Source organism: Epinephelus fuscoguttatus, linkage group LG2 (genome assembly GCF_011397635.1).
Source record: "Epinephelus fuscoguttatus linkage group LG2, E.fuscoguttatus.final_Chr_v1".
NCBI classification, from domain to species: Eukaryota; Metazoa; Chordata; class Actinopteri; order Perciformes; family Serranidae; genus Epinephelus; species Epinephelus fuscoguttatus.
The window spans coordinates 21,722,987-21,734,327 of record NC_064753.1 but is presented as its reverse complement, the minus strand read 5'-3'; the positions used below and the strand labels follow the sequence as shown (position 1 = coordinate 21,734,327).

The following is an 11,341-nucleotide window of genomic DNA, read 5'->3' as shown; positions in this document are numbered from 1 at the left end:
CCATGCAACAGTCCCCGATTCAGGGGATGACTGTTGCTAAAAGACTCATTTTGAGAGAATGAGAGAATCACCCTCTCCCCCTCTCTTCCAGAGGTGGATGGCTGACATGATTTCAGTCATACAGATAGAAAGACTGGATCTTCAGAACCAAATCAGTTGAAAAATTCTTGGCTATCTTGGACGCAACCTTCCTTATCTAGACAAGGCCGGGGGACGCCGCTTATTTATTGTGGCACTTGCTTGAGATCTAATGCATTGTTTGTTGCTTCAAGAAAAGCCTCAAAATAATAGATAAATACAGTACATCAAATTTAAAGCGGGTTGTTGTTCTGTAATGGATTCTTAAGACTGACAGTTTGGGGTATTAAGTTTACTGTTTGCATTACTTTCAACCTGTTTAATGTTCTGACTCATTCTTGTTCCTGCACCATAAGACTTCATTATCACCAACAGAAATAATGGCCAAACCCACAAGAAGATCCAAATTGTAATAAACTGAAATAAACCTTCAGTGAGCAGACACAGTGTGTGTGCTTGTTTGGGTGAATGAGTGAGAGATCTGCCAGTTGCACATGTGTGTGGCTGAGTGAGGTATCTGTGGAGGGGAGGTAGCAGAGCGCTGTATGCATCATTAGCTCAGCTAATACAGCTCTCAAGGCCGACTCCATACAAAACTGCCATCTCTGTTTCCCTGTCTCTTTGTCTTTCACTCTCTCTGCTGGTTCTCACACACTTACTTCTTTCAGCCTCTCAACCTCTCACTCAGTCTCCCCCTTCCACCCCTCTACTCTCTCTGTTGCTCTCTGTGTCAGTCTGTCTCTCTCTCAGGGCCTGCTCAGTCATGCTCTGCTGCCTGTAATCTATAACGTCTTTGTAGCGGTTGTGAAGAGTAGTGGGAGTGTGTGTGGTGTTTTAATACAGTTAGTTGTGAAATTAATGAGTTAATAAATGTGCACAGTACAGACACACAAGACAGCAAAAGCTTTATGTCAGTTTCACAAATAAATGATAAGATAACAAAACTTTTAGTGTTTGTTTATGTTTCCGTCATTCTGCTGAGCGCTGTTACACTGGTTTCATAATTGAAAAGTGTCAGCTAATTTGTGACTGACAGACTATATGAGAGGGGGTGGAGGCAGGTGCAAGTGCTTATGTTACTTGTTAGTGTATGTGTGCATGCATGTGTCTGTAGCTGTGTGTGAGAGAGAGCTCATAAGGAGAGAGAACCCCTTTACGTCCTATTGTAGCTCTGGAATTTCAGTGTTGCTATGTGTTACTTGATCTTGACCCTGGGGGTTTCTGCGTGCAAATGTGTAAGCGGGTACAATTGCATGTTTTTGGATAATTGAAGATTGTGCAGCCATTGTTCAAGTTCAAGTGACTTCATTTGTGTGCGTGTGTGCATGGGTGGTAATTTACTGAAGGCTCAGGGCATCTTGTTATATCTTAGGACCTAAATCTGAGACATTTAATCTCAGCCTGGGCGAGATAGACTAAAGCTAATTAATGCATACCAATTCTTCTTTCAAAAGCAATAAATGCCTTCTAATTACCTCCTACCATAGGAGTTGTCTGTAGGAGTTGCTGTGAGTTTGAAAATGCTTTGTTAACAGCACGATTAATTACCAGGATATAAACTTATTTTTAATGGAAAAGTTTGTTGCACCCACATCTTTTTAAGTACGGCATCATGTCTGTAGCCACTACGCTTTGCAGGTCATTAATTTTAAAAGGTCCATAGTTGTTTGTGTTACTACAAAAGTCATGCCAGTCAAAATTCAAATAAAATCAAAGAAAACACAAAATGCCCATATTTGTATACTTTCCATGCAGTACACCCCACAGCACCATGGCAGCGTGAGAGCACCATCTGTGACTCTGTAATGGTTTGTTCACAGTGGACTCTACTGTGTTTATGATTGTTTTGGTCGCTCAGCCTCAGCAGTTTGTTGTTATTACAGCAGTTGCTGTGTGTTTGATGGCTTCTCAGTGGAGTTTTATCTTTCAGAAAGATAAAGTCATGACTCACAGGAGAACTTAATTCAAAAATATTATTACTTTCTCTACTACCTAGATTGGCTCTCTATTTATGTTTCAAAACTTAAAGCAGCTCTTAGCTCTCAATCTTCACATCTGGTGTGAGCTCCTGCCCTCTGGTGGGAGATACTGTGTCCTGCATCAAAGTTCAAGACCAGCTGAGGAGAGAGTAGTTGCTGCAGTTCAGCTGCTGAAGCAGCTGGGGTTTTCTAGGATTACCTCCACTTGTCCATCATTCATCCTGACTGACTGGGTCAAAAACATTTGTTACTGCTGGATACTTTTGGTCTACTTAATGTGCAAGTAGTTTCACAGGCATCCTGAGCATTTTATATTTCTTTACTGTGTTACTCTTGAGGAAGTATGTGTCCTGCACTTCAATACTTTAAAGCAATAATAAAGTATTTTCACCTTCTGTAGCTGTTTTTACAATCCAGGCTGTATTTCAGCATTGTTTGTTGTCTTTATTGGATGATTCAATATTTAATTTTTTTGTTCTCTTAGGTGGAGCAGACCGGCCGTCCAGCCATGGTTATGTTCCTACTTAAATATCTGATGATGTTGGTGGTGGGGATTCCCTCAGTTTTCTGGGTGGGCAGTAAGAAGACCTGTTTTGAATGGGCAAGCTTCCTGCATGGACGCAGACGCAAAGAGTAAGAAGAGAGACTGGATAATTTTATTTGTTTTAGGCCTTATTTTTCTCTCTGTATATAATTTTGTGTTAATGCTTTCTAGGCCAGGTTTTTTTTTTTCCCAAGGATAGACTCAAAACAAATTTGTGAAAGCACATGTACTGCATAATTGATTATGCTATTTGATAATAATTTTGTATTTTATTTTTTATTATCTGTGTGAATTTATTGCTTCAGACAGAGAGTTTAGGGGAGGGCAGGGGGGACAATGCATACATTCGATTACTACTGGTTATGACTACAGCTGGTTTATCTGTCTGCTTACCTATTTCCCCCCTACCTTCCCCTTTTCTCCCAATCTTAAACCACTCACTCCTGCCTTCTCTCAACCTCCTCTCTTTGTAGCAGTGGGGTCAATGAGTCTCGTCAGGTGCTGCAGGAGCAGCCAGACTTTGCCCAGTCTCTGCTGCGTGAACCCAACACCCCCATTGTCAGGAAGTCCAGAGGAACATCCACTCAGGTAGGACTCCAAACACAGTGGCAGTACAGCAGTAATCATTGTAATACTAGTTGTAGAAGCAACAACTTTTTATGACATACTATACTATGACTTTTTTTAAAAACACTATTCTGTGACTTTTTTTTAACATACTATGCCTTTTTTTAACATACTATACTATGACTTTTTTAACATACTAAACTATAATTTTTTATGACAAACTATACTATGTCTTTTTTTAATCATACTATACTATGCCGTTTTTTTAACATATTATACTATGACTTTTTATAACATGCTATACTATGACTTTTTTAACATACTATACTATGACTTTTTTTTAAAAATACTATACTATGACTTTTTAACACTATACTGTGACTTTTAAACATACTTTACTATGACTTTTTATAACATACTGTACTATGCCTTTTTTAACATAGTATACTATGACTTTTTTAACATACTGAACTATAACTTTATGACAAACTATACTATGACTTTTTAACATACTATACTATGACTTTTTATAACATGCTATATTATGCCTTTTTTTAACATACTATACTTACTATACTATGACTTTTTATAACATACTATATTATGCCTTTTTTAACATACTATACTATGACATTTTATACTGTACTATACTATGCCTTTTTTAACATAGTATACTATGACTTTTTAACATACTATACTATGACTTTTTAAAATATACTATACTATGACGTTTTATGACAAACTATACTATGACTTTTTTATCATACTATACTATGACTTTTTTAACATACTATACTATGACTTTTTATACCATACTATATTATGCCTTTTTTTAACATACTATACTATGACTTTTTATAACATGCTATATTATGCCTTTTTTTAACATACTATACTATGACTTTTTATAACATACTATATTACGCCTTTTTTTAACATACTATACTATGACTTTTTATAACATACTATATTATGCCTTTTTTAACATACTATACTATGACTTTTTATAACATGCTATATTATGACTTTTTATAACATACTATATTATGCCTTTTTTTAACATACTATACTATGACTTTTTATAACATGCTATATTATGCCTTTTTTAACATACTATACTATGACTTTTTATAACATACTATATTATGCCTTTTTTAACATACTATACTATGACTTTTTATACTGTACTATACTATGCCTTTTTTAACATACTATACTATGACTTTTTTAAATATACTATACTATGACGTTTTATGACAAACTATACTATGACTTTTTTATCATACTATACTATGACTTTTTTTAACATACTATACTATGACTTTTTATAACATGCTATATTATGCCTTTTTTTAACATACTATACTATGACTTTTTATAACATGCTATATTATGCCTTTTTTAACATACTATACTATGACTTTTTATACTGTACTATACTATGCCTTTTTTAACATACTATACTATGACTTTTTTAAATATACTATACTATGACGTTTTATGACAAACTATACTATGACTTTTTTATCATACTATACTATGACTTTTTTTAACATACTATACTATGACTTTTTATAACATGCTATATTATGCCTTTTTTAACATACTAAACTATAACTTTATGACAAACTATACTATGACTTTTTTTTAACATACTACACTATGACTTTTTTAACATACTATACTATGACTTTTTAACATACTATACTATGACTTTTTATAACATGCTATATTATGCCTTTTTTAACATACTATACTATGCCTTTTTTAACATACTAAACTGTAACTTTATGACAAACTATACTATGACTATTTTTTTTAACATACTACACTATGACTTTTTTAAAATATGCTATACTATGACGTTTTATGACAAACTATACTATGACTTTTTATAACATGCTATACTATGACTTTTTTAGCATACTATACTATGACTTTTTTTTAACATACTATACCATGACTTTTTATAACATGCTATACTATGACTTTTTTTAACATACTATACTATGACTTTTTTAACATACTACACTATGACTTTTTTTAACATACTACACTATGACTTTTTTTTAAATATATTATACTATGATGTTTATGACAAACTATACTATGACTTTTTATAACATGCTATACTGACTTTTTATAACATGTTATACTATGACTTTTTTTTAACATACTACACTATGACTTTTTTTAAATATACTATACTATGACGTTTTATGACAAACTATACTATGACTTTTTATCATACTATACTGACTTTTTTTAACATACTATACTATGACTTTTTATAACATGCTATACTATGACTTTTTTTAACATACTATACGATGACGTTTTATGACATACCATACTATGCCTTTTTTTTTAACATATTATACTATGACTTTTTATAACGTACTATACTATGACTTTTTTTTAAACATACTATACTATGCCTTTTTTTAACATACTATACTACGATTTTTTGTAACATACTATACTATGACTTTTTATAACATGCTATACTTTGACTTTTTTTAACATACTATACGATGACGTTTTATGACGAACTATACTATGACTTTATCATACTATACTATGACTTTTATAACATACCATACTATGCCTTTTTTTAACATACTATACTATGACTTTTTATAACATGCTATACTATGACTTTTTTTTAACATACTATATGATGACGTTTTATAACATGCTATACTATGACTTTTTTTTAACATACTATACGATGACGTTTTATGACAAACTATACTATGACTTTATCATACTATACTATGACTTTTTATAACATACCATACTATGCCTTTTTTTAACATACTATACTATGACTTTTTATAACGTACTATACTATGACTTTTTTTTAAACATACTATACTATGCCTCTTTTTAACATACTATACTACGATTTTTTATAACATACTATACTATGACTTTTTTAACATACTATGACTTTTTTAACACACTATACTGACTTTTTTAACATACTATACTATGACTTTTTTAACACACTATACTATGACTTTTTAACATACTATACTATGATTTTTTTGTAACATACTATACTATGACTTGGGCGGCACGCCTCACAGCAAGAGGGTTGCCGGTTCGATCCCGGGCGTGGGAGCCCTTCTGTGCGGAGTTTGCATGTTCTCCCCGTGTCAGCGTGGGTTCTCTCCGGGTACTCCGGCTTCCTCCCACAGTCCAAAGACATGCAGATTGGGGACTAGGTTAATTGATAACTCTAAATTGTCCGTAGGTGTGAATGTGAGCGTGAATGGTTGTTTGTCTCAATGTGTCAGCCCTGCGATAGTCTGGTGTACCCTGCCTCTCGCCCCCCCGCGACCCTCAAGAGGATGAAGCGGTGAATGAATGAATGAATACTATGACTTTTTTAACATACTATACTATGACTTTTTTAACACACTATACTATGACTTTTTTTTTAACATACTATACTATGACTTTTTATACTGTACTGTGCCTTTTTTAACATAGTATACTATGACTTTTTTTAACATACTAAACTATAACTTTATGACAAACTATACTATGACTTTTTTTTAACATACTATACTATGACTTTTTATAACATGCTATACTATGACTTTTTTTTAACATGCTATACTATGACGTTTTATGACGAACTATACTATGACTTTATCATACTATACTATGACTTTTTTAACATACCATACTGTCTTTTTTAAGATACTATGCCTTTTTTAACATACTATACTATGACTTTTTTTAACATACTACACTATGACTTTTTTTAAATATACTATACTATGACGTTTTATGACAAACTATACTATGACTTTTTTATCATACTATACTTTTTTTTAACATACTATTCTATGACTTTTTTTAACACACCAAACTATGACTTTTTTAACATACTATACTATGACTTTTTTTTATCATACTATTCTATGACTTTTTTAACATACTATATTATGACTTTTTTTTAACACACTATACTATGACTTTTTTAAGATACTATACTATGACGTTTTTATAACATGTTATTATATGACCATGACAGGATACTTAGAAAGGCAATCCATGCACAGAAATATAGACAACAAGAAAGAAAGTATTAAAAAGCCTTTATTGTAGTGGCTAAATCATTAAAACAGCCAACATGTTACAACCAACTTTACAACTTCACCGTGACGTTTTTATAACATACTATACTATGAATTTTTATAACATACCATAGCATGACTTTTATAACATACTATCTAATGACTCTTATAATATCTTAACATCCTAATAGATTATTTGCTTCATTTAAGTGATGGAATGAGTAGGTACAGAATATAAACATGCTTTTATGTTGTGATATATATATATATATATGACCTTTTTTTGACATACTATACTATGACTTTTTTCACATACTATACTATGACTTTTTTAACATAATACTCTATGACTTTTTAACATACTATACTATGACTTTTTTAACATACTATACATAACTTTTTTTTACATATCATACTATGACTTTTTTAACAAACTATACTATGCCTTTTTTGAACATACTATATTATGACTTCTTGTTTTTTAACATACTATACTATGACTTTTTTAACATGCTATACTATGACTATATATGCTATACCAAGGAAGAAAAAGCCTTTATTGTCGTGGCTAAATCAGTAAAACAGCCAACATGTTACAACCAACTTTACAACTTCACCATGACTTTTTTTATAACATACTATACTATGAATTTTTATAACATACCATAGCATGACTTTTATAACATACTATCTAATGACGCTTATAATATCTTAACATCCTAATAGATTATTTGCTTCATTTAAGTCATGGAATGAGCAGGTACAGAATATAAACATGCTTTTATGTTGTGATATATATATTTTTTGCCTAACTTGTACTTAACTCTTTAACAAAACATTTCAGACCAAATCTTTGTCCCAGATTTTAATGCCAGTAGTTATTACATCCATCTGATCTCTTGTAATCCTCCTGTAGGGCACATCTACCCACGCCTCTTCCACCCACTTGGCTGTCCTAGATGACCTTGATGAGCCAGTCAGAACTCACCATGGCCATCCCACCTCCACCAGGAGTAAGGCCAGTAGTGTCCACAGCAAGGCCAGCTACCATGGCAGCCTGCGCCGCACTCGTGATGACAGGTAGAGCGGGAAATCCATGACTTCCTGTTTCTCTGTCAAAAGTTGTGAATGAGGTCAAACTAAGGATTTCTCTCCTTCCCTCTGCTCCCTCAGGAGTGATACTATGGTTCACCGAGGTACAGAGGAGCGCAGTTTCCATGGCAGCATGCCACGTCTCGACCACCCGCTCTCCGCTCACAGCAGCCTCCATCAGATAGACAGCAACTCAAGGCATGGCAGCCAGCGAGACGAATCTGAGGCCCCACCTACACTCATCACCTACGGAACAACAGGAAGCGACAGCCAAGCCGCAGAGAATGACGGCACCAGCGCCTGAGAAGAGGCAATTATTATAAAGATGCTGTCGATGCCTTTTAAAGGAAGATTTGCCCAGTGCTGATACACACCCGTCTGTTTAGTGTGTAGGTGTTTCCCTTGAAGGTGGAGAATGTACCAGTGAGTGCTGTGGTGCTGATTATTGCCGTCAGTTCCTTGCTGATCATTTGTTAGCAGTGTGGCTAACACAGATCAGTCACTGAAGTTGACTGATCTTGCATAGATTCAGTTTAGTGTCACTGTTAGCTGGACAAGTTTGTTTACGTAACAGTTTGAATTTACACAGCAGATGTCCCTTGAATACTTGTCAGGCTGAGCCAACAACACCTCCATCAGTGATGCTGACATTATTCAGGGATCATTTTGGTTGTACCCAAGTAAACCAGAGCTGGCACTGAATAGGAAACACTAAAAAAAGTGGGATGTCATCAGACTTACAAGAACACTTAGCATTATTTCCAAAACATGATCTGTCACCATCTTGCAGGACCTACATGAATATTATTAAATATGTGAACACTGCCGAGTATTGCTTTTGTAACAATCCTAACTGGTTTGCCTACTCTCACATAAAAGTTGACTTACTGAAGTCAGTCTGTACTAAGACTTGATTATTCCCAACCTGTTTGCTCTGGACTGTAGCTCTTAATGAACGATGTTTATCTTTGTGTGGCTTCAGAGACTGATACATATGGGCTTAATGTAAAATTGTGGACCTCTCTGTGGTTTAGTGAAATATTTTTATACTGTGAAAATTGTCCATCTGCTGCTGAAAGCTTCATTACGTGAGTGTGTATGAGAGAGCATGAGTGAGTGAGAGATAGACACTAACTGTCATATTTTTTTTCAAATTACAATTCTCGACTCCAGTGGTGAACGGAGAGAGCCTAATGGAGGGAGCTGACAGATCTGTGTAACCCAGAATGTAGAAGGGTTGTTTCAGAGTCAGAAAGACAGTGATATAATACAGACATGGTTGGGTGAAGTGAGCTGGAATAATGTGTGTGCACTTAGACACACACTCACATTTATTCCAGCTCATGCTGCTTTTTGGCCTCCCCAAGTCATCTTAGCACTGACATGTCTGCATTAGCTTGATAGAGTTAGAAGAGTAGTTGTCCAAAAAATAAAAGAAGCAGCGTACTGATCAAAGGTGGCTGATATCCAGAGTATTGTAACCCAAATTTAGAAAGTCCCCTGGCTGCAAGGACTGGAGTGCAGCTTAAAAATGAAATCAACTATTCTGAAATCTATCACATACACGAGGCTGAAAGGTTGTTTTTGAGAGCAAGTGCTTTTTTTTCTAATGTAATTTTCACCACTATACTTGATAATGTACTTTAACTGCTATTGTACATGCTCTTTGCTGGTGTTTGTTTGTTTGTTTTGTTGTTCAGACATAGAACTGAGACTTACCCAAAGAGGTGCAGATAACTGGCAGTGATACTGTAGGAAAAAAAAAAAGTTTGCTAATAGTGCATTGCTACATTTTCTCTGTCATTATTTTACGTTTAAGTAAATGTTACAGGAGGTGTATAGTGTAAATGTTTTTCTGTAATTTGTGTTTTGTTCCCTTGTGACCCAATTAACCTACCTCACCTGTACCCTCAGCCTTCTCTGTACCTGTGGGCGCGCGCACACACACACACACACACACACACACATTTACATTATTAGGTGCTTTTTGTAAAGAAAAAAAAAAAAACTCATGAACTCAACAAGAATATTTCTGAACTCATGTAAAGTGTAAAAATCAAACACTTAAATTGACTCACTCATGGTTTCTGCCTTCAACACACACACACACTCATCAGTAAGTTATCTGTCGCTGTCTGTCTGTCCTCCCCACAGTTGGCTTTGTGTTTTTCCAGTCTACCTCTTCAGTTCAACTCTCTGGCCTTTTACTGCTGCCTCTCTCCTCCTGTCTGTCTCCACCTGTCATGACCAACCACCGACTGTCAGCATACCTGGCTGCCTATCTGTTGTACATATTGTCTGTTCTATTTGATGACTAATCTGCCTCACATCTGCCTTCTGCCTCTCCTCCTGTAAATGTGCCCACGCTTATCTTTTTCTGGACCTACAGCAACTGTCTGTATTCTTTCGATTCATGACTGCTTATGAACATTAACCATTGTGCTTTTACCTCTGAATTGGACAAAACAACGAGAGATGCTGTGTCAGACACCGTCATTGAACTCAAGAGGAAATCTTATTAAATATCTCATTCTTGTTAGTTCACGTCAGTCTGTGATCATTAATATTAGCCCCCCCCCCCATATTGAGACATGAGGAAGAAGAGCTCTCCTTGCTCCCCAGTTTCTGATGTCATGCTGTGATACAGCTTCAGAGTGAACCGCAGTTGCTTGAAAATATGACACGTTATCAACGATGGTTAAAAAATATAATATTGTGAATTTTGAAACTTGAGTTGTATTTGCCTTTTAATTTATTTGCAGTTTGGGACTGTAATGACTTCTTTTACATGCAGTCTAATAAACTTTTTATAGACTTATGTGCTCTTGTTATTCTGTTAATACTGAACTTGTGTCCTTATTCTTACTGACTGGTGGTCATTTAATTTATTTGATAAATTAAACAACAGTGCGCACATGCGCACACAGTCACCTGACTTTTTTCCATTACAGCTCTGAAGGGGAAGGCAAGAATAGGGAATGACATGTAAA

The 11,341-nt window shown here is 34.7% G+C and overlaps 1 protein-coding gene across 2 annotated transcripts in view; it reads left to right on the top strand.

Annotated features, from left to right (window-relative positions):
• The window catches only part of LOC125899043 (frizzled-3-like), a 41,500-nt gene extending 31,182 nt beyond the window's left edge, over positions 1–10,318 (top strand). For both annotated transcript variants that reach the window (XM_049593199.1, XM_049593207.1), the window contains exons 8-11: positions 2,542–2,690; positions 3,075–3,189; positions 8,176–8,339; positions 8,433–10,318. In XM_049593199.1, the coding sequence (XP_049449156.1) occupies positions 2,542–2,690; positions 3,075–3,189; positions 8,176–8,339; positions 8,433–8,655 (651 nt within the window). In that variant the 3' untranslated portion in view covers positions 8,656–10,318. The remainder of the gene's footprint in view (positions 1–2,541; positions 2,691–3,074; positions 3,190–8,175; positions 8,340–8,432) is intronic.
• The last annotated feature ends 1,023 nt before the right edge of the window (positions 10,319–11,341 follow it).